General features: G+C 44.1%; 1 protein-coding gene across 1 annotated transcript in view; it reads left to right on the top strand.

The window, feature by feature from the left end:
- The first annotated feature begins 13,342 nt into the window (after positions 1-13,342).
- Positions 13,343-24,105, top strand: part of SLC2A13 (solute carrier family 2 member 13) — a 147,678-nt gene continuing 136,915 nt past the window's right edge. Inside the window, exon 1 of the mRNA XM_083859838.1 lies at positions 13,343-13,920. Within this exon, the coding sequence (XP_083715964.1) occupies positions 13,371-13,920 (550 nt within the window). The 5' untranslated portion in view covers positions 13,343-13,370. The remainder of the gene's footprint in view (positions 13,921-24,105) is intronic.

The raw sequence follows: 24,105 nt of genomic DNA, 5'->3' as shown, positions 1-24,105 counted from the left end.
CTTCCTGATCATTTTTCATGAATGAATTTGAGGAATCAGCATGCCTGTAAAATGTAATCCATCTCACAGCCTAGCTACTTTCCCATCTATTTCCCTGGTGGGGAACAAGGAGGACAGTTGAGGTAGCATAACTGCAAACTCCATTTTCCCCATCTCTGTTTTTGTTTAAATGATAAACTTTCAGACCAGGATCTGTTTTTTAATATTGCTATTTGCTCAAAAACCTAACAGTGCCTTGAGGCTCTGCTGGCCCCAAAACACAGTGTAATACACACAGCAAGCTTATTAAAGAAAATTGAAAGATCATTGTGATGCTGAAGTAATATCTCCTGTTCAAACAGAATTTGTCAGCACACCGGTTTGTGCAAAATGTGCTGCTTGGAGGAACAGGAGGAATGGCATTGTCAGAGAAGTCATTTCTGTGTGGACAGCAGCACACAGCCTGGTCTGCAAGGACCAAAGTTCATCTGGCTGGAAGGAAGCTGCAGCTGAGGAAAGCCATTTCCCATGAGGAGGTTGATCCCTGTACAGAAGTCAGAGCCCAGCTCACAGCTGTCTTCATGAGAAACAAACCCATCCTGGCTTCATTTCTGTGTCCAATGATAATGGTTGCAGAAACCCAAGCCTGGTTTGGTCCCCTACCCTCTTCCAGCAGCAAGAGAGGGCTGGAAAGGGCAGGTAGGAGGTCCAGGATGGAGGGATTTGCAACAGGTGCACAGGCCAGGTGGGCTGCCCCTTTCCAATGGGGTCTGAAGCTTGCACCCACATTAAGGGGTGGTGCAAGAGCAGGTAAGTCTTTAACTACAAATGGCCACTGGAACAGTTGATCTGCTCCCATGTGCTCTGCATTGGCTCCAAAAAGAAGGCATGTAGGTACTGAGCCAGCCTGTGCTCTCCAGTAATTTCAGCCTTCAGGCATGGGTTGAACTCTTAAGCTGGGAGGGCACTAATAAATGCTGTTCCTGAGGAGAGCTGTTAGCTGAGTTGGTGAAGGCTGGTGATATTTAGAGAAAGAAGGTTCCAAATAGAAGTTTCTGTACCCTTGTCCCTCATAGAAAGATGGGGCCAGGGGCACAACACTGGAGAGCAAAAACCAGCTGTATTGTGACATGCAAAGGGCCCAACTCACATAAAGGCATGGGAGAGATCCTACTGGAAAACCCCCTGTAGGCCTGGATGTGGGGTTGGCACTTGGAGGTAGATCTAAAAAATACCCATCTGGATGCTCTCTACAAAGAAACCTTGAAAAAGTCTGTCCTGTGCTTCAGCAGAAGATATTTTATTAACCAATACCAGGCTGGAAGCTCTTCGATACACAGCTTCATGATATTACAAACACATGGTGTTGGGCTTTAAAAGCAATGTCAATCCCAACAACAAGAGGGAGTAGAGGGAGGGATTATGCCGCAAACAATTGCTCATTTACTCCTTTTTCTTGAAATTCCATTGATGTTCAGATTTTTTTGCCTCAAAAGCTGCTTGTTGTGCTTGATTCTCTTGACCTAACCCAACTCAGCTGGAATCAGGGTCTAAAACTTCAATTTCTACCTGTTTACTCACCATGTCTTTTTTCTCCTCTTTTTTTTTCTATCTTCACTGCTTTAAAGTTTCCAGATGCCCACAGGCCTATTTTGTTGTTGTTGTGGTGGGTTTTTTTTTAATTTATTTTATTTTAATTTTTATTTTTATTTTATTCTGACTTCTTCCTACTGTAGTTCAACATTTTTTTCCTCATCTGCCATTTTTAACCTCTTCTGTTTCTTTTTTTTTTTTCCTGCTGTCACTCTTACATTATGTTATCTACAATAGTGCTATCAATGCAAACTTCTCTAATTCTCTAATTGCCAGTTTTGGAGAGATGAGTATAAGATAGATCACAATACAATGATGATTCTTTCTCACTTGCCGTTGGTCCTAAGGAATAACCACCCCATTATTCAAAGAACTGTATCTTTGATAGAAGTGGTAAATATATTCACCAAACTGTGTTCCTTGAATAGTTCCTGTTCATTTAGAGAAGGTCCACCTGTTTACCATTAGAAAAATATAGACCACTTAATTTCCCACTTATTAGGTATTTCCCTCTGAAATCAAATTATCACAAAGATTAGCATACAGATGCAGATTTGCAACAAAAATGTAAGTTTAATAGTCTTCAGTGCTGAGAGTGAGCACACACATTTCAGTGAAGCCAAACCTTTCACACTTTCTTAATGTGTTCAAATTCTCATGGTCTTGGGAAGAATACCAGCATCATTGCACAACTCCTAATGTATTCTGTTACCTCCCCAAACATGCCTCCCCATGGGCCGTTTGGCTGTGCTCCCCTAGGACATATTGAGGATACTTCTACTGTTGATTAACAGTAGGTATCTGCCATTTCTGTGTTAGCTGATCACTTAATTTCACCTACACGTGTTACTGTCTGAGCTAGAAGCTCCCACATCCTAAACTGCGTTGTTAATATCTTAGAGGAGACCAAATGCTACACCATCCTTTCTTATCTCATATATTTCATATTAACACGTTATATATGAAGTGCACATTGCTTTAGTCTCTATTGGCAATACCATATGTTGCTTTCTGTAAAGCAAGACCTCATGCTTATGTCTGTATTACATGTTGGACTGTGCCTCTCAGAGACATTGTTTTCTCTAGTAAATGCTTTGGTACAGGCAGCATGCCCAGCTGTCTACATTAAGGTGAGTATTCACACCATCTTCTTTAAGCATGTAAGCAGAAGTGTTGAGGCAGAGCTACAGGTGCCTACATGGTCAGCAGAGAGGCTCTTCAGCTCTGTTAAACAAAGTAGCACTAGTGAGAGAAGTCCAGTGCTGATCCGTAAAAGGTGTAAGTGCAAAACTGTAGATCACTTCAGTCTCTGTTTTGGAGAAACCAACAGGATCTGAGACAAATCCTAGGAGTGACTGGGGATAGGTTGCTCCTGGGACCATTCCCACCAGGCAGTATGAACATGGCTGTACCAATTGTGGCTTTCTGTCTTGCAGAGTCCTCCAGTGCAGTCCCAGCACTACTTGTGCCAAATGTGCTCTTGGTAATGAACAAACCTCCTTTTGTATGGAGGGCAAAGCTGTCTTCTTATCCAGCAACCCCTGCGCTGCCTCAGGTAAACGTCCAGGAATCACTCAGGCTGACATACAGTTCCCTGTATCTTGTCTTGCCTTTAAAAATAAATGTAACATTAACCATCTTGCAGTCAACAGGGTCCTCTCCTGCTTGCTGTGATTTTCTGTAGATGACAGCAACTCTATTGCTGGCCAGCCATATCAATGCTTTTGAGCGACCACCACCTGACTCTCTGCGGGATTCCTCGGCTTTCCGGCTAGCCCTGCCGCCTCCCACAACCTGGGGATCTTTGTGCCAGAGGAGCAACTGACACCTAACCCTGTAGGCGCGATGAGGAAAGAAGGACGGGACTCTCGGGGCGGCTGAACCAAGGGGATGCGGATCCACCAAGGTGGCGTCCCAGAGAGACCCCAATCCTTGGCTGCACCGGCTTTTTATTTTCAAGGGGTGGGTTGAACAAAGGGGTGGTCTCTCTGCAACTACAAATCACAAAACATCGAACCATGGGGTGGTTCCAACTTGGGCCAATAGCTGGTGGCTGGGAGGAGGAATACACAATTAGGTGGGTGGGGAAGTTACATAACAGGGATGATTGACGGTTAACTGAAATGGGGTAAACAACTATTATGGGGTAGGAAAAACCATGGCAACCGGGACAGGCGGGAAACTGTGAGGAGAGGGGAAGCCATTTTGAACAATAGTAAAAATACATGAATATAACAAGAAACTTGAAATAAATGACCAAACGTCCATCGAAACACCTCCACAACTCTCCATGGATTTGGATGCCCTTGATATGTCTCAGTGCTCCCTAACTGCTGCTTCCCCACTGCCCTTCTGTTCTCCCCGTGCTGATACATGCAAAGGCCAGACAGCACGATTCACATGTGCCAACTAATGCAAAAAAGCTGCTGATTACTTCAATCTTCATTGTGTTGTCTCTCCCATCCACCTGTGGACCCATGTTATACCCACACTATCTTTTTACCTTACTACTCTCATTAATTTCAGTTCCAGCTGGGCTTTAGCTTCCCTAATTTTACTCCTCAGTGCCTAAGCCATGCTTTTCATTTCTGCTTCCTGCATATTCCCTGTCTGTATTGTAGTTCACCTGGATAGTCCTTGCCTAGCCCTCGGGCTGTCAGCTGAAGCTTCCTGTGCTCCTGCACAATGGTGTATATATAGTTCCTGCATGAGCTCTCAGTAAGTTCTCTTTAAAAACCAATTAGAATTTTCCCCTTCACAGCTGCTTCCCACAGGCTATTTCCTGAATAAGTCAATCTGCTCACCCAGGGTCTTGTGGCTCTGCTTCTTTCCTGGCTCTGCTACATCTGTCACTTTATGACTGCTCTGGCCTGTGACAAACCACCCACAGCCCAAGCAGTGCTCTGTGACCCCTCTCATCCCCATTTCTTCCCTGCTCCTCAGCAGGAAGCCAAGCCAGCATGAACAAGTCAGGGATGACTGCCCTGCTCTTGTGTTAGGAAAATGTTACAATCACACTCTAAGAACATTCTGGATTGCCTGCCCAGTGCCCTGCTGCCCTTCCAGCAGACAACTAGGTGGGTGAAATCCCCAGTGAGGACAAGGGCTCCAAGTTGAAGGCTTCAGCCCTTGCCTCCTCATAGTCTGCAGTCTGTAGTACTCATCTACCACAACATCCCCCAGGTTGCTCCTTGCTGTGATCTTGACCGAGAAACTCTCAGCAGGTCAGTCTCCAGTTTGATACTGGGGCACTGCATTTGTCAAGGATCTCCGTTATCTAAAGCATGAGACCCCCAACTCTTCTCCACCTGTCCTTCCTAAATACTGTGTATCCATCCCTGGCCACATTCCAGCCCTGTGCAGCACACCACAGTCTGTGTGTCCCTGATGGCAGCCTCTGCAACTGTGCCTGGCAGTGCAGCTGCTCCTCCTGATTGCCAGACACGGTGCATCACTGAGGGTACCTGAGGGAGACCCCTGAGTGCCTGCCTTTTGACGCAAGCAAAAATAGGATGGGTTCAAATCTGCCTTGTTTAGGCATATAATTTGTAGCTGTGGAGAGAAGCAGGTGCAGGAGTTTTGCATCATTAATGAAAACAGCCTGGTACCTTTGGAAAGCTGCTAGAAAGAGGTCCTGTATATTTAACTCCCATTCTTTCACTCAGAGCACCATCAGAAGTGCCTCCTATGTATATCTAGGGCCATGTGTTAGTATCATATTGAAAAGGAAAGTCTGAAAGTCTGAAGGCAGAGTCCTCGCTGAACTTACAGACGCTTATTAAAAGTCAGTGGCATTGCTTTGTGATGGGTATTAGTGACTGTTCAACACCTCCTACTGGCAGCCTTAACCTTCCCAGGGGATTAGCACATCCACATATCAAATGCTTTAAACAGGCCAAAAATATTAATGCAATTTTCTAGAGTCTTTAATGTTATATTTAATATTATCACCTTGGCTGCTATGATGCTTGTCAGGGAACTGTTGAAATTTCTAGAGGAGGTTCCAGAAAACATTTCACAGAGAATCTATTCTAAAATGCAGCAGGTTTTAATACTTACAGCAGAACAAAATAGATTAAAAAATCCCCATCCATTTACATTGGTGGAAATAGGACTTTTGAAGTACAGATGGAAAAGAAATAAGCAAGGAAGGAAATACAAATGACAGTGTGCTGCAGCTCCATCCTCTTTCCCAGCAATGGAAAGTGCTGGTTTTCAACTTCCACATGCCAGTATGATGCCTGGCAGGTGTCAGTCAACTTTAGGCACTCTCTGAGTGTATTTTGCCTTTGTACAGGGAATTCACATGGTACAATTTCCTTCTCAAAGTTGCCTATCCCTCATGGTACAGTCCTCTCAGAAAAAATCCCACTAAACAAATTTTGATGGATTAATAATCTGTCAGATCCAAAGGGTCAACCAACTTAATGGGTCAGTAAGTAGGTTCTCTGTGGTCTGACTCCAGTTTTATCACAAACTCAGAAAAAGCACTTCTGTACAGTGTTCTGCTCTGAGGCAATGCAGTGTCAGGGCTGACAGCAAAGCCAGCTTTTAACCTACAGTTTACAGGATATGGCTTCCACTTCTTGGAACTTTAATTTGATGGAAACATTTTGCATTGATGAGGTGAGAGTTTATAAAGTAGTGAATTCATGCATGGTCGGATGGTACTTTTCCAGGGATGAAGAACAGTGTTTAGTCATAAATAAGCCTGAAAGCTTTTCTGATTTATTTTTCATTAAATGATAGACAACTGATGTTCTGGTCTCATATAATCTGTAGAGGGATTTGGTTTAGAAGTGTATTCCACCTTTTATGGAAATGGACTCATAAATAGAATTTGTTTAGTGAATAAACAATAGAATGAAGGAGATTTGCACCAAAATAATTGGGTCTGCATGTAGTTCTCCTCTTCCTTTATATGTCTCCCACGTACACCGGATGCTAGGTGCGTGCTGGAATAGAGCATTACTCTGATTCCAGAAATCTAAACTGACTGAGAGATGGTCTGCTGTTACTCTGGGCTCGCCTGCAGCACTTGAGGAGTTTTCTGTTTGGCAGACAAACAGCTCTGTGTTGGAGTACATCTGTTTGAAGATACAGCATATGAAGAGCATCCCTGGAATCTCAGGGGTAGTGTGCCAAGTCCTTGATTTTCATGCTGCCAGGTGTTGTAACTAAGTAATTATAACTTTTACAAGGTAATAATGACTTCATAAGGATTGTAACCTGGCAAAGCATCTTTGCAAGTACACAAATAAAAAAATTCTGAATTGTGCAATAATAAAAGTCTGCATCCCCCTCCATCCCTGCTCCCCATTTTGCAGTGCCACTGGCTTTTAGCATGTGATGGGCCCTGAATTTTAGAGCAATTCATTTAAATGTGTAGCCTGACTCTCACCCCCGGAGATCTGCACAGAGGTCAGTGCACAACCCTCCATTTCATGGCTGCAGATGCAGCCATTGGGGCACACTGGATTTAGCAGCACATTTTCATATGTGCTGCTGCTCACTCTACCAGACTCTGCTTCAGTCAAACCTCATTTGATCTTCCTTTTGACAGTCAAAGGAAAGCCAGAAAGGAACTGTTCTCCTGCCAAAAACTGAGTCCCTGCTCTAAAGCATTAAAAAAGTTATGGATTTTAAAGATAGAGATAAAAATTTAACTTTGAAAAATGTGTTCCTTACAATTGCATTTTCAATAGAACTGAAGTTGGTTTGATGGAATTTATATTTATAGAAAGAAAGAGAGTGAAATTATGCAAAATGTGAGCTCAGATGGTTATTTTTGGTAAAGTTACCTGGGATTGAAACAGCCTGCGATGTCTTAGCAACCTTAGCTGTACTGCTGCCAGTCTGTCAGGCAAGGAATGGTTCATGTCACAGTTTTTCAGCTTCTTTCTGCCATCACCATCATCCACACCCTTCTCCAGTGCTAAGGCTGTAACTCTTCCTACTTTTTAAGCAATTTATCTCTTCACACTTAACCAGCAGGATTAAATGCATGGTGCCAGTACATTCCTTATTAATAAATTCTGATTATGCTTTTAAATTTGAAAGGATTTTACAGAGGAGGTCAATAGTGATGTCCCAGTTTACAGCTTGAAATAACTGCAGTAGGAGGTAAATAACAGGCTGAAGTCTCATTGCAGACCAGGACATTCTGACATTCAGCAAGGAGAGGTTGCGTACATGAGAGATGACTTTTGCTGACATATTGGAGAAGGATTAATCAGGATCTGTACATATAAATGAGAACCCAAATCAAACACTGGAAGGATTATAAACAACTAAAATTGTATTGAGAGGTCAGAGGCACATTCAGATAAATGAATAACTCTCAAGATAGAGAAAATGGCTGGAGAAGGAATGTTATATCGGGACCAGAAAACTACAGAATGTATCTGAAAGTGTCTTCTTTCCAAGGAGACCAAACAACATTGTAGAAGGATGAACTTTGGAAAAAATTAATACATTGCTTATTTCAAATAGTTTCTAAACTCCTATTTTGAGATCCTGTTTTCTCTTTTAGAGAATTCCTTACAGTCTACCCATACATATCTGCAAACTCAATAAACTGGTGTGATCATGGGTCAGGGTTTGTGTCTTCTCAGCAGGAAGAAATATTTTTTGCAAATTGTTGTTTTTTATGAAAACACACTGATAATATAAAATTCTGTGTACAGAAAAAGGTTTTCTGAACCTTGAGACGACAAGCAAACTTAAATTGCAAGAAAAGGTTCTGTCATTACTATCATTGTTTTCCAAGGTTTCAGACATTATATAAGGTCTTGTTATAAAGTGTATTTGCTGATCTTTTCTTGCATATTCAGCTAGGTGATTTCCCTCAGTCTAGCACAGTAGTGTATCTCAACTCATATAGCAACTGTGTTTGCCAAAACATTGTTGCAAAATAATAGACTTTCAAAGCTGTATCAGTTTCAGGTGTCACAACAGTAACAAACAAGAAATTAGTTTATGACTAAAAACAAAAGGAGTTGGGACACTGTATTGCTGAAACCCACATGAGGCTAAAGACCTCATGCCCACCCCCACAGCACCAACTGAGATGGGAAGAATTCTTGGTTTGAGGATTTGCTCCTTGTATCACTCCTTTTTTTTCAATGCAACTAGTTTTATGTAAATAATATAACCATCATTGATAAAGCTGACCTTCTTTTGCCACAACCAAATCCTTTTCTGCCTCACTGTCTGTCTAGCCCTATGGCTCTTACATTCTTGTCTGCACATCAAAACAATTTCCTTTAAGAATCCATCTTTTCCCTATTGAACCTATAATCTTCTTGAGAGGTGAGAAAGAGATTTCCTGGGTCCTGAGTCCTGGACTGAAGAAAATCCCCAAATCTGGCCTCTCACTTGCTGGGTGAGGCTACTGACCATCAGACTACCACACAACACACTTACAGCATCTCTCTGTGAATCTTGTCTGATCTGAAGTCCCCAAGAGATTTCAACACTCATCCACCCACTTCTGAGTGTCTGCAAAGACGGGAGCTTACTCCCCTGTTCTGGTCTGGCAGAGTTCTGGGCACATGTACAAATCCTCAGCAATTTTCTGGAAGACATTTTCTGATGCATGCCATGCATCAACAACATAAAAGCAGTAAAATCTTGTGATTATTTCTGCTGTGAAACACAATGTCCTGGGTTGCAGTGTAGGATGTACACAAAGTATTTATTCTATCATCATCTTCATGAACTGTTGAAACCAGGTGGGGCAGTGTTTTCCCAAGCCCCTGCCTTTGGGGTGTCTTCTGCTAATGGCCCATCAACGCCTGGCCCGTGACTCACAGGTAACTCCCTCCAGGGGTTATCTCTGTTTAATGGGCCATCAAGGACCCACTCCACACTCCTCATCCTATTGTGAGATGCTCTGCCCAGGGGGAGGAGCCAAGCATTCTCACCTGGATATAAGCTGGTATGTGGAACAGTGCAATGGGCACTTACCCACTGAATTCCCAGAGGAGCAGAGCTACCAGACCTTTCTACAGGATCACTGCTTCAGGAAGAGCACCTCACCTGGACTGCTTCCACCATCCTGCTCAGGTTGTATTCTGACTCTGTCAGTGATCCTTTGTGTTATTGCATTTATTTTATTTTATTTTTATCTTTTTACCTTTCTTCTTATTAAATTATATCTCTGTCTTGGAGCCTCTCATTCGTTTTGCTTTCAAACCACAACACAAAAATCTGAGTTTTTGAAAGCTGGATCAGTTCTTTGATCTAGTTCACAACATCTCAGCAAACAATTGTGCAAACACACCTTAAAGGAGAGAATCAGTGCTGTGAATCTAAACAGTGTTTCAATTAAATATTCAATATCTTGAAAGCATAGCATCATACCTAAAATCCACTCAAATCTTTATTTGAATCTGACATCCTGTCTTAGATTACTAATAATACCCACTGCATTTTGAATTAATGTGAAATCATTTATAAGTCAGCTTTTATCATGGAGTGCATATTATGGAGGAATTATCACAATAATGAAAATATACAAACCAAACAAACCCTCCCTCTTTCTCATGAAGTCAAGCTTCAGTGTAGTGCATCTCACAGCTGAACTTTTCATTGTGTTTCTTCAGGGAATCCTTTTAAGAGAGAAGTTTGACAGCATGATCTGATGAGAAATTATGTCTGTTTGTGCTTGTGTTGGGCCATCAATGGAAAAAATAAAAGCTTTTTGTTAGCTCTCTTGAGTCTCTATTAACTGCAACATACACAATGCCTCCAGCATCTGAGGTGGCTGTTAAAAGGACAGTTTTTTTTTTTTTTTTGTGACAGCCAGCTGTTGTGACAATATTCTGTAAAAGCATTCCTTCTAGCTGGCTAGGGATTTGGTGTGAATGCTTTCTGTTTCATGCACTGTGTCCCACATTCTTATTTGGGCTTACATAAAAAAAAATAGCAAGTGTTGTGCGTGTCAGGCAAGTTTGGAGACTTCTGGAAGATTACAGCTTCTCTCCTGCTCGTGTAGAAATGTAAGCCAATCTACTCATGGAGGGCTGCTGGAGCAGAGGGGACAGTTCCTGGTAACCCATCTATTTGATCAAAGGAAGTAGATGTAATCTGTTTGGATTTCAGTGAACCTTTTGGTGCTGTCTTTCATAAGACTTCTGGACAAAATGTCCAGCATTCAGCAATTCAGCCAGGGAAAGCACCAAATTCTGCACCTTGGATGGAGCAACCCCGGATGTACAGACAGACTGGGGAATGAGAGGCTGGAAAGCAGAGCCATGGAAAGGGACCTGGGGGTCCTGGTCAATGGTAAGTTGAACGTGAGTCAGCAGTGCCCTGGCAGCCCCATGTCCTGGGGGCATCAGGGGCAGCATCATCAGCTGGGCAAGGGAGGGGATTGTCCCCTCTGCTCTGCACTGGGACAGCCTCACCTCCAGTGCTGGGGGCAGTTTCGGGCATTACAATATAAAAAAGACATTAAACTATTACAGAGTGTCCAAAGCAGGGCAATGAAGATGGTGAAGGACCTTGAGAAGGACCTGCACGAGGAGAGGCTGAGGTCACTTGGTTTGTTCAACCTGGAGATGAGGGGAGACCTCACTGCAGTTACAACTTCCTCATGAAGAGGCTGGAACAGGCTCCCAGGGCAGTGGTCACAGCACCAGCCTGAGAGTTCTAGAAGTGTTTGGACAGTGCTCTTGGGCACATGGGGTGACTCTTGCGAATGGAGCTGTGCAGAACTGGGAGTTGGGCTTCATGATCTTGGTGGGTCCCTTCCAACTGAGCATATTCTGTGATAACTTCATTCCTGATGCTAGAATCTGGATCTGTTTCTTGCTCTAGTACTGGGTTGGCCCCCATTGGTCTTTACCAAAATAAGGAATGCCCTGTGCCAATCATACCATGTTACCCAAATCTTGACTAAAAATAACTGAATGTTAACATGCATTTAATTAATATCTAGTTCAGCTCTTCTCCCATGCTCAAACATGCAAGCTGACCTATTGTATTTAGAAATCCACTGCCACATCTGTCTTTAACTGGATTAACTATATAGTCCTTATTATACTGTTATTATAGCTCATTTTAGTAACTGCAGCTCACAATTTTATTTAATTGGCATTATCTGCACCAGTATTAATATGTCACAGCTTGCTTTGAGGCAGAGGCAAACCACCAAAGGGGCTGTGTGCCATGTTGGACTTTGCTCCCTCTTTAATTTTTAAATTCACATGGCTATGACTAGTACTGCTCACAAGGTGTGGGCTGATAACTGATCCAGTTAATTAAAAAAATTCTCTAGCTATTGGCTGGCGTCATTATGAGAATCTCTACAGAAGATAATTAAGTCAGAAGAAAAATTTTGTTTTATCCATATATATGCCTATCTATATATAAACAAGAAGTAGAAATTATACTATTGTGATATTAAGATATATTCTTTTCCCCCAAGGTCTGCATTGCATGTGGAAGGCCCTTCCATACGCACCGGCAGCAAAGCTTGCCTGGGTCCTCATGGAGCTGGATACAGGATCCACCAGGCTCTGCATCCCGGTACAAATCCCCAGAAAGACTGTTTAAAGTGGAACTAGCAAAACGCGATGCTCTACTTCAAGCACAAACACGAGAACAAGCTCCAAACTCTGCTCCTACGTGGTAAGAAACCCATCCCTTTCTGAACAACTGCTGGAAATTCCTCCCTTTTTGTAACAGAATTGCTTGGTTTGGAAGGGACCTCTGGAGATCATTCACCGCCCCTGCTAAGACAGGGTTACCTAGAGCAGGTTACACGGGAACAAGTCCGGGTGGGATTTCAGTGTCTCCAGGAGCGAGATGTCCCCGGGCCGGCTGTTCAGGGCCCCGCCGCGCTCTGAGGGGGCAGCGCCGCGCCCGTTTCAGCTCCCGGTGCGGCCCGAGGGCCCCGCAGAGACACCCAAACACGGCAAAGGCAGCCGTGCCAAAGGGCTGTTTGGAGCTGGGCAGCCCCAGGGCTCTTCCTGTTCAACACTCTGAAAAGAGGGAGAGCAGGGGAGTCGGGACGATCCGTCTGAAATGGTCCCCGCGAACGGGCTTGAACGAAGAGAGCCGGGAGATCCCAGCGGTGCAAACCGGCTACCCCCGCGCTCAGCGGCACACCAGTGTCACCCAGGGCTTCAGAAAACGACAAACGCGGCCGCTGAGCGCTGTCTCCGTTAAAACGATCCAGTTACTAAGTCAACTGCGATCCTGACACAGGCCTGGCCCCGGACACCGCTCCCCTCCCCGGGCAGTGCGGACACCGCGCGGGGGAGGGCGGGCAGCCCCTTCCACCTCAGGCACGTGGGGGCTGCCAGCAGGATAAGCTCCGCGGGCCCGGGGACCAGCCCCCGGGTTTGCGTGGCGCCCATCCACCCAGGGCTTCCTTCCTGGCCTCCATCCCGCCTTCCCTCTGGCCCCGGCCCACACCCCCAGCCCCACGGCCCTCGCGGGGCCGCTCCGTGCGCATGCGCCCTGGGCCGCGCCTGCCCCGTGCCGCGCACGGCGAGGGGGGCCGGGCCCGCCCCCTGCGCCCGCCGGGCCGCGCTCGCCGCTGTCCCCGCCCGCCTCCGCCTCCGGCTCCGCCCGGGCTCTGGGAGCGGCGGCAACTTCCCCTCAAGTCCGCCCGGCGGCGGGGGGATGATGCGACCCAGCTGAGCGCGGCCCGAGAGGGGCGGGCGCGCCGAGGACGGGGAGCGTCGGCAGCAGCGGCAGCCCCGCCGCCCCGGTCCGAGTATCCGGCAGCCGCTCCCCTCAGCCCCCTGCCCTCCCCCGGTCCGGGCGGGAGCCGCCGCGGCCGTCCCATGTCCCGCAAGGCCAGCGATAATGTGGAGTACACGCTGCGGAGCCTGAGCAACCTGATGGGCGAGAAGAGGCGGCGGCAGGCGGACGGGTCCGCCGGCTCGGGCTCGGGCGCGGCGGGCGAGCGGAGCCTCATCGCCGCCGAGTCTTGCTCCAGCCTCAACAGCGCGGCGTCGGGCGGAGAGCTGGAGCGGGCGGCGCGGCGCCAGTTCCAGCAGGACGAGACCCCCGGCTTCGTCTACGTGGTGTCCGTCTTCTCCGCCCTGGGGGGCTTCCTCTTCGGCTACGACACCGGCGTGGTGTCGGGGGCGCTGCTCCTCCTCAAGAGGGAGCTGAACCTGGACGCGCTGTGGCAGGAGCTGCTCGTCTCCAGCACGGTGGGCGCCGCCGCCCTGTCCGCCCTGGCCGGGGGCGTCCTGAACGGGCTGTGCGGCCGCCGGCCCTGCATCCTGCTGGCCAGCGGCCTCTTCACGGCGGGCTCCGGCGTGCTGGCCGCCGCCCGCGACAAGGAGACGCTGCTGGCGGGACGCGTGGTGGTGGGGCTGGGCATCGGTGAGTGCCGCTCTGCCGGGATCCCTCCCCCGGGGGGACACGGGTCGTGCCCGGCGGGGGCAGCGCTCCCCGGGCGGGTTTAACCGAGCCGGGGCTCGCCCGTCCCCGCAGCCCGCACAGCGCTTGCGGTGAGGCAGAAGGCGAGGCGGCCCCGGGTGCCCGAGGCTGGGGAACGCTCCGCTGAGCGGGGTCCGGGCGGGTCCCGTGGCCATCGCAGGCGGGGTGTGAAGGGACGGGGTGTGCTCGCCCCGTGGCCATCGCAGGCGGGGTGTGAAGGGACGGGGTGTGCTTGCCCCGCGGCTGGGAGAGTTGTCTGGGTTTTCTGCGAGGAGAATGGTCGCGCATCCTTTCTGCCAGGTTCATCTGGAGGGTGGTCTGTCAGTGTCAAGCGCACGCCGCAGGTTTTGCATTTGAGGGGGTCTGGGAAGTCGAGGGCGAGGAGATCGCGCCTGTCTCCCTGGACTGTAAATACGTCTCTGCTGGTTCCCCGCATAGCTTTACTTGGACACTGAAGGAATGCCTCTGGGGCAAAGGAAGGTAGTAATCTCCCTGCTCTGAGTAAGTTAACGCTTGCTTTGGGAGGCTTTGGTTTTCATTAATGACATCCTGAACGTGAATTGCTCTGAGTTGCAAGCAGTGGGTTCTTGTAAAACTTTATAGTTGTCCCAAAGAACTTGCAGTAATAAGGACTGTTTCCTCTGACCTACGAAACGGGTCTCTGTGCCGACTATATCCTAAATATCCCACAAATTTGGGTTTAAATAAAAATTTACTGCCATCCTATCTGTCAGTAATTAAATTATACTTATATCTAAGATGGGCTGTATGAGGTTAATCAGAATCCTTAGACTGTAGTAGTTATAATCATGCATCCCTTTCTATCTGAAAGCACAAGGACGCATTGAGAACTAGAATTGTTTTCCTCTGTGTAGCAAAGTTATATTTCTTAACCACTGGATAATTTTCTGAGTCCTCGGGCTTGTTATAGACGCACTTTCTCTGATGCAAATCATGGCCTTATTAAGGAAGAAAAGTTAGTGAGTCATAATAAGGGCTGTCAGAAATAAACTTGACTCCATCCATGAAAGGGCTCATGCTGGTTTTCCCATACAGTAACATCTTCAGATTGCAGTTTTTCTACCCCAAGTTTTTTTTTTTTTTTTTTTTTTTTAATTTTTCTTTAATTTTTTTTTTTTTTTTTTTTTTTTTTGTTGCTACCTCTCTGCATGATTTTTGTTTAATCAGAATGTTGATAATATTGGTCATGAAGTTCGGGAGGCAAAACTGAATTTGACTGTGAGATCGCTTGGGTGACAGGAATTTTGATGGCAATATGTAGTACATATATTTAGTGGTAGATACTAAAAATGCCAAATGTGTTGTTTTTGTGTTTGCAAAGCTTGTCACGTTCCTTTACCATAACTGGTTACAATGACAACTTCAGGGGGTGTAGAGAAATGAAATGGATGGAGGGTTTGCTTGACTCCTGTGTGTGTGTATTTTGTAGAGGGATACATAGGCATGTTGGAATTGTCTTACAGTGGTGCAAATAAATGATATTCGAATTGTTGGGGGAGATATGAGACTTGGGACATGATATAATCAATATACAAACCACAGAAATGAAAACTAATAGCCCTAGATCTCTTGTGTGCCCTGGAGAGACCGATCTTGTTTTGGCCTCTGTCCACATCAGGGGCAGAGGCAGTGGTTCTGCTGGGACTCTGGAGAGCTGAAGTAAGAAATGAGGAATGTTCTGAGGATTTTGGAGCACAAAGACACTAATTTATGTTTTAAAAATGTATTATTTTTATTTAAATCACAGACTGCTCTTCTTTAGGTGATGTAGCTTAGGGCCAGAAAGAAAGCTTTACCTCCGATTGCTGTGACTGAAGCATGAGAAGAAACTCCAGGAATTGCAGAGTCCAATCCTAACATGGTTTGTTTTACAAAAGAAAAAAGCCGTTGTGGTTCAAAGCTGTTCTCATATAGCAAACTGGAACAGTCTCTACATTAAATCCCCCACCAGAGGGAGCCTGGATAATTTCATGGAGGCATTAGAAATTGGTAGAAGTTTTTTCTTCTCTTTTGCCTCTGGGGACTTCTGGCTATCATTTTACTGCCCAAAGTCAGCCAGAAGTTCCTGGTGTTGGTGTAAGAAGTCTGTTCAGTAATGTGACACTTCAATGATAGTACAAACTGCTAAAATACAAGGGTGCAGTAGTTTAGTTTCACAAATGTTTTACCTGAAAACCAGTAAAAACTTATTAACTGTGCATAATTTTGTACATTTCTTAGGTTTCTTTCTTGTAGCTCTTTGCAGATTGCCCATCAAGAGATCTACTCCAGATACATGTGGGGTTTTTTGCATTTACTAAGTGAATTACTGGTGTTATGTGGTGCTGTAAAAGCAGATGTGGTGATGTTCCTTCTGCCCTTGCTGGTGCAGGATGGATCAGTGTTAATTTTGTTGGTGTAGAAAAAATGGCTGTTTTTCTTGTGACTGTGATTTATAAAGGAATACAGTTAGACTTTCAAGGACAAAACCCACAGGAGATATGCTGAAATGAGGAACATCTCTCATTTGTCTGTCTTGTCCCTTTTTTACCATTTTCCTTAGAGCCGTTTTGAAATGGAAAAACTCCCCCTTTTTTTTTTTTTCTACAGCCATTACAGAATAAGATGTTTCTGGAAATAAAGACTTTCTCTCAAGGACAAGCCTAAATCCTCCTTTATTGTAAATGTTGAATAGGTTTTTATGGTGGAAACAATTATGTTCCCTTTCTGTCCCTCTTCCCCATAGTATTAATATGAAATACTGAGAATGCATAAAAAGGAAAATCATATTCAGCATGGGCTTAGAATATCCTTAGATATTTTCTAAGCCCATGACTGAATTTTCTAGATACATAGTTTGTGGCAGTTCCAGGCTAAATGGCTTAAGAACAATGTTATGGCCAGTATTTCCTCCCACCTGTTCATTTCCAAGCAGTTCTGGTGTCCTGGACTCCAGGAATTTGTCTGAGCCCAATGTCAGGAATGCAGCGCTTGGATAGATGTTCATTACGGCAAATGAGGGCAAAATCCAAACATTTAGGAAATTGGATTGCATGTGCTTGGTAACACTTAGTATGAACTTATAGGTAAAAAAAGTCATTGGTACAAAGCATATTTGGACCTTTGACATCTGATAATGGTGAGGGCTTCCTCCTGTTGTGTTGACTACGGTAGTTTGTGTGCTTGACAGGAAAGCTGGGTCCTTCACTTGGCTCATGTTTGGTCTGTCCCAAAACCTGAGGTCAGACCAGAACTGAAACATTAAAAGCAAGAACCAGGCATGACTGGAGATGAGAGTTATTTCTATTGAAAATTTGCTGTCTTGAGAAGGAAGGCAAAAAGTGAGAAGAGTAATCACTGGGACTAAACACAGTAGAGACTGGAAAGGATAATAATAATCAGCCATGTTTGCAAAAACACTTATTTCTTAGGCTGTAATCAGTCCACTGATTTGCCCGAACCCATTGGCCATGGTTTGCCAACAGCTCACCTGCCTGCAATGGGAGTAGTTTATCCTTCTGTCATCTGGGGATGCTGAAGGTTTTAAGCTTACAGCTGGTGTAGGTGGGTGTTGTCATGGTGCTTCAGGTAATGAGCTGCTCGGGTTACTTTTTCAAGAATACTTCCATACCACCTGTGGAAGGAAAGCAGTTTGAGCAGAGTTCAGGAAGTGACAGCATTGAGCTTGCTCCTCCGTAGCTGATCTCTGTCTTGATGTACAGCTGTTAGCTGGATAATTAGATACTCCTGTCTTGTTTGGCATGCATAATAAATGGTGCTCAATTAATGATCAGCTTTTCAGGGTTTTGTTTTCTTGCTGAATGTGTGGCTTAGGCATAACTTAATGTACACATTACCCAAGCTCTCATGAAATCAGAGTTGCTGTAGTCAGGATTACAGTATGTGCATGTTACTGAGTCTGCAGTGCAAGTTTGCCTGGTTAGGTGCCTTATCTTCTCCTTGACTCCTGTTTTTCATACATGAGATCTTCACAGTGTAAGCCTACTGCTCAGTGCTTGCTTGGTGCTCAAAATGTCTGTAGTATTTTTTTTTAAGGCTGTATTTGAATCTGACATATGTAGTGCTCCTGGTAGCATCTTTTGACTACATATGTAGGTCATTTTCTGAGCAGAGGAAACAAGATTGTACACAGAATTAGGCAGGAGTGAAAAGCTCTGGCATATGGTTGTGGCTCCCCTGGTGGGGTTGGCTTCTATTGACAGTAAGGTTTGATACCAAATGAAAAAACTAATGTAGTTCAAACTTTGTATGATATTTTGAAGTGATTAAGTAAAGGTCTGCCATATAATCTGGACTACTAGATATGCTGTGAAATATTAGAAAATAACTGGTATGGCATGTTGCCTGTGAAAGATGAGGATATGTGTGCTGTGTTTCATTTATTTATTTATTTATTTAATTTTTTTTTTTTTTTTTTAAATATGACTGAGCTTTTTCAGGCAATTTTCAGTGTATTTTTATCTTGGAAAACCAGATTAATCTCATCCTCCCTTGGCAAGCCAATATGGGAAGCTCTGAAGCTTCAGTCTGTTTTTATAACTGAGTGTCCACCAGCTTTTTTTAAAGGAGTTTACACCTTGGTACATTTTGGAGTCACCCTCAACCCCCAAATATGCTGTGCTGCTTCTGACAGATGCTTGTAATTTTCAGTCCAGAGGTTCTTAGGCTATTTTTACCTCTAGAGACAGTGGTTTGTTAGTACAGGCTGGCAGTAGGGATGGAGGGGGATGGAGAGACAAATTCCTGGGTTGTCGCAATTGACTCTTGTGCTGCCACTGCCCAGAGATGGTCACCCAAGCTTCCAGGGTCTAAGGCTACTGACATTACTGTGTGTGCTCAGGATTGAATCTCTATATCTTAAGAGCTTAATCTATTCTTGTGCAAAAGCATCTGGAAGGATGCATTAACTTCTGACTGGAGCTGAAATCTTTCCGGGTACCAGGATTAATTTAAGATGAAAAACTGTATCTTTTGAAGTCCTCTAATTCTGTATGCCTTGGATAGGATACACAGTGCTATGCTCAGTTCATTGTCATGTCAACAAGTACTAACTCCCTTATTATTTTGTCTGATGGTATAATACAAAAATCATCAATTTGCACATGAATGTTGCTACCTTGTATTTAGTGACCATTTCAGGATAAACTATTAAGTACACAGAATTAAATCTAGGAGAATTTTTGGATTTTTGACTCTTCTGGACACTCTTTAAAGTCATAAGGGAGGTGTTTTGGCCTTTTTGCCATTGTTTTTATTTAACTTAAAAAAGAAATTAATTCCCATAGTTCATAAACCTTGACATTTGTTTTCTGTCTTTAAAACATTGGAATTTTTCTAAAACAATTTTCCCTATACTTGGTCAAACTTCTATTAAAACATAATCCCTGTTGGATTACAAGTATCTTTGTTTATTTTGGAAAAAAATAAAAAACATCCATTTCATAGGTGACATAAAATTGAAATTATGGTCTTCTTACTCCTGATAAAAAGGCAACTTGAAGGAAGCTTGCAGCATTAAGCACAAGAGTTTCGTTACCTTGAAAAACTTACATGGGCACCATAGATGGGCTTATTATTATCAAAATGCGTTGTTTGATGCAGGACCAGGAGACCAGTGGCATCCACTTACTGTGATGTTAGAGCCAGCAAATCATTCAGCTGGAACTCTTGGGTCTGAGTTACTTTTTTTTTTGGCTGAAGTTTGCACCAGTCCTGTCAGCAGAGGCACAAGGCAGGATACCTGAGGACAGTCCAAGCAGCAGATTCAAAGTGCTGACGGCTCTTTCGTGGTGTGCACTGTCAGAATTTGCACTTTTGATCTGAGCATACCGGTCTGTGCTTTGCCAATTGTATCCTGAGAAGCAATGGAAAAAGTGAATCACTGAAAGGAGATGCTGAAAAGAAGAGGTCTTTTAAGTTATATTTTTCCTTCTCTCATTATCAGTAGACTTCAAGATTAATTATAGCAGATGTATGCTCTTAAGTGGGGTTTTATAGAATATATCCTATTTTAAAATACATTAATTTCTTTTAAAAGTAGTATTGAATCTTAGGGATTATTGCATTCAAATATGGTAAGCTTTTGAGTTGCAAGTCCTACAGAAGTTCTGAAAATTGATGGTTTCTACTTAAGGTGGTTGGACTCAAAGTGAACAACTGTGGCTGTGGAGCATGCTGGCACCACCAGAGGCGTATTGGGCATGACGGATAGCTTTGTTTGCAAAATTGTTTTATGGGCTTTCACATATGACCTGTGCAATCAGTGTTTCTGGTGTGAAGCTTGTGGAGAGCCTGGGTCTGCACGGAGCTGCTGGAAGCCTGAAACCAGTGACTGATGAAAATCAGGAGAGCAGAGTTCCGCCTTTGGACTTTTTTTTTTTTTTGCAATGATTATACCTGTGAACAAGTACAAGAGAAGCAGTTGTTAATTCTGTTGTATAGATCTTGTGTAACATGGCTCTGGGTGAGTCTGGAGCCATCTGGTTACTTCAGCGTAACTCTCTGTAAGTCCTTTGATGCAACTTGGGTGCAAACTCTTCTCAGATTTGTTTTGCACATGATAGTTTTGGAAATGAAGGTTTAAAAGCACACGTTCCTGTTCTTTCCATTTCTCATCTTCCTCTGATTTGTTGTCATATTTAGACTGGTTTCTTAAAGGATTTATGCAAAGCAAATACATATTCTGAAGGTGATTTTTTCATTGGTGTTTTCTTATTTTGGTATATATTTATTTACCCAGTCACTGAACGCAGTTTCTTAGCTGAGACAGTCTGTCCCTCCTTCCTTCACAAGCCCTTTCCAGGCATGGATGAAATGCCACACTGTGACCCCAGAGGGCCCCCCTGCCCCCATCTGGCTGCCAGTGGATGGGCCACAGCATGCTTTCAGCCGTGGAGTTTGCTAATGTATTCTCCCACTTCCCCCTAGGTTTGGTCTCTTATTCAGCTGAACAGGGGGGGTGTCTGCCTCTTCTGCAGTTGGGGATAGGCTTCTTTTTGTGTGCCTGCCTTTCAAACTGCAGATTCTTGTTTGAAGTCCCCATATGTGCCCTAGGGATTGCACCTGGGTTGACTTTCTTTGGAGTTCTGCCATAATTTCATGTGGCTGTGTGCTAGTGAGCTCAGACACTGAAGCAGTTGTGTGAATTAACAGAAAAAAAAAAGTGTGTGTTTTTAGCAACTTTTTGCCTTTACCTTGGGCTTGTAGTTTAGTTGTCACTCAGGGGTTTTTTTTCCTCCCCCCTCCTCTGGAGATGAGTTTTTTAGTTGTGTGTATTCAGGAGTGGTCAACCCAGCTTCTCTGCCTGAACTTTTTTTCCATTGCCCTCTTTGATTTTTCCAGTGTAATTCAGCAAGGGAGCAGCTCTCTGGAGGAGGTTTAGGTTTATCTTCTGGGGCTAATCTGAAAGGCCTCTTGGTTCTCATTAGAGCTAATGTTTTCCAGGATCAGCTGGCACCAACCTTGGGGCTCATCCTTTGTGAGTGTTCTACAGCAGCAAGCATATTCTGCTTCTACTCCTGAGTGACAAGTCCCAGGCAAAAACATTTTCCAGGCAATGTGGAGAACCGCAGTAATACCTGATGCTTTTAGCACATGGGCTGTCAGACACTGCAATGCTGAACAATCTTCAGGGAGAAGGAAGGATTCCCTTTCTTCTTCCTGAAGGCTTCAGGCCTCAATTCTAGAACTTTCTGGTCTCTTTTTAACACTGTGTACTTGGGAAGGTCTGAGTTCCACAAGTCTCATCTCAAGTGGTAGCTTTGAGGAGCTCTCTAATCTAATGAACAACCAGCCAAGCACATACAGCTGCATGCTCAGTTGTCTCTGAGGCAGGAGTGGAGTGGTTGTCAATCTCCAGATGGTAGACACAAAACCAGGAGATGCCAGAAATGGTGGAAAAACCTGCTATATAAACATAAATGTGTAGCTAAAAGTAGAGTCATCTTTACATCACCCATATTGTCACAGCCTAGACAAAATTAAATCATTCTAGAAACTTGTACCGTAAGTGGGAGTCCTAAGACAAGACTTTTCAAGCATTTTCCCAGAAGTGGGAGTTTCTGCAGGCTAACCTGCAGAAACAAGAAGTAACAGCCCTTTTGTTTCCCTTTTCATTTGTTTAGGAGCCTCGTGTACATGGTTTTCTCCACTGTTGCTTCCCTTGCAAGGGGAGTAATACCAGTAATTGTGGTTTTAATGTGTCTCTGCATATATTCACTTTGGAAAAAGATTATTTTCCAGCAGTTGGAAGTATTAGGTATGTGTTTGTCTTTAGCCACAGCTCTTCTACTTTGCTGCCTTTATCTGGAAATACAGGGATTCTAAGTTGGAAAGAGCAGAAGAACCTGCCTGGGCTTACACAGGTTATATTGCCCATGCTGTGCGATGTATGGCCTTGTAAATAGGGAACGTGTTCTGCTGAGTGCTGCTCTGAGAAACATCTACTGAATTGATTACTGGCATGAGCCAGTGGAAGAAGTTTTTTAATTTCTGTTTACTCATAAGAAATTCTTTCCTGTTCCTTCTCCTAAATACTTGTTCTGTGCTAGAACCCTACAAAAACTTGACCAATCTCCCTTTCTTAGTAACACTTTCATAGTTTTAGCACTTCTGCTGTTGTTTCACCAGATAAGAACTTTGAACTTAGGCCTACTTGAAGGCACCAATAATTTGAACTTTTAATCCATCTTGAACTGGCCACACTCCTAATAAATGGGTGGGTGTCAAAGTTTTGGATTGGGTTGTTTGTTCTTGTCTGACTGTCTTCTTTCCTTACAGTTGAGAGTCATAAAAACAGGAAGGTGACCTAAGTGTCATTAAATCACTTGTTGTTAGGACTGATAAGTTGCTGTCAGCCCGGTGCCATTGCTCATAAACCATCAATTGGATTTATTCTAATAGAAAACGTAAATATTAGTAGTATTTGAAAACTGTAGCAATTGCTTTGATTCATGCCCTTCTCTGAGCTGTCTTCTCTGAGCTGTCTTCTACAGTTCGTCAGATCTTGCTTTTGCATCTCTCCCATTTCCAAGGGCAAGAGATGAGCAGATCTAGAAGTGCTCCTCCTTTTCCCTATGCAGTACCAGAGCAGAACTGCTCTGCCCAGAGGAGGAGCACTGGTGCCATCCTATTCTCATGCCCTGTGGTGCAGTTTAGCCTCCAAAACAAGACCAGACCAGGTGGTAGAAATGGGCATCTCCTGTTTGCATCCCTCTGATTTCTTCCTTAAATTACCACTGATTCTTGTTCAAAGCCTGTAATGGTACTACAATACTTGGTAGTTATCTGTGATTCTGTGGGGTTTTTAACTAATATTATGAAAATTCAAACAGTATGACCCATTAGGTTTTACAGCTCTAGTCTTGGAAGAACTTGCAATACTTAACCTGGAAAAAATTGAGTGGTTGATTTACTCAGTCACTAGCTCACAGAAATGAATGGGCAGTCATGATTCAATAATTTCTTTAAGGAAGAGTTAGGTGATCCTGATACTGAAGACAACTAACTTCTGAGCATGTTGCAATTTTTTATCATGCTGTTTTAGCATAGGGTTCACATTCCAGCTGTAAAAATTGTCAACATTCCAATTATAAAAATTATCAGGTATTATCAAGGGAAAAAAAAAGCTACTATCTTAAAGGTGCCTAAAGAAATTTGGAAGAAAAACCTCTTTATTGATGCTAAAAAAGTACTTAATGAAGTACTTATGAGATTTTTATAGGAAAAGTGATAGATAACTAAATAAATTATGATGAAAGCCATGACAAGAAGGCTGCAGCAACTTCAGCAATCTAGAAAAATAACAGAAGCACAGAGCCCACATGGGGTGTTGGGGAGGGGGAATATTTTTACTACCTGTTTGAACATCTAACTGGACTTCAGGTGGGAACAGGGAGAGCTGGGAGCCTAAATTCTTGTATAGCTGGTGGAGGATGGTATACCAGACTCCCAGAGTCAGAGGACTCGAGTTGGAGTTAGTACTCCTTTGGAATCCACTTGTTCAACAGGTGATAGTAGTAGTAGGAGAAAGGCAGTGTGGTAATGGATGAACCAGAGCATGGAGGGAGTTATGGCTGAGTCCAAAACTGTGTGTACTTTAAGCATGTA

Source organism: Zosterops lateralis, assembly GCF_965231275.1.
Source record: "Zosterops lateralis genome assembly, chromosome: 4".
Classification (NCBI taxonomy): domain Eukaryota; kingdom Metazoa; phylum Chordata; class Aves; order Passeriformes; family Zosteropidae; genus Zosterops; species Zosterops lateralis.
Note: the sequence above shows the minus strand (reverse complement) of the source record. Positions and strands in the feature narration are given on the sequence as shown.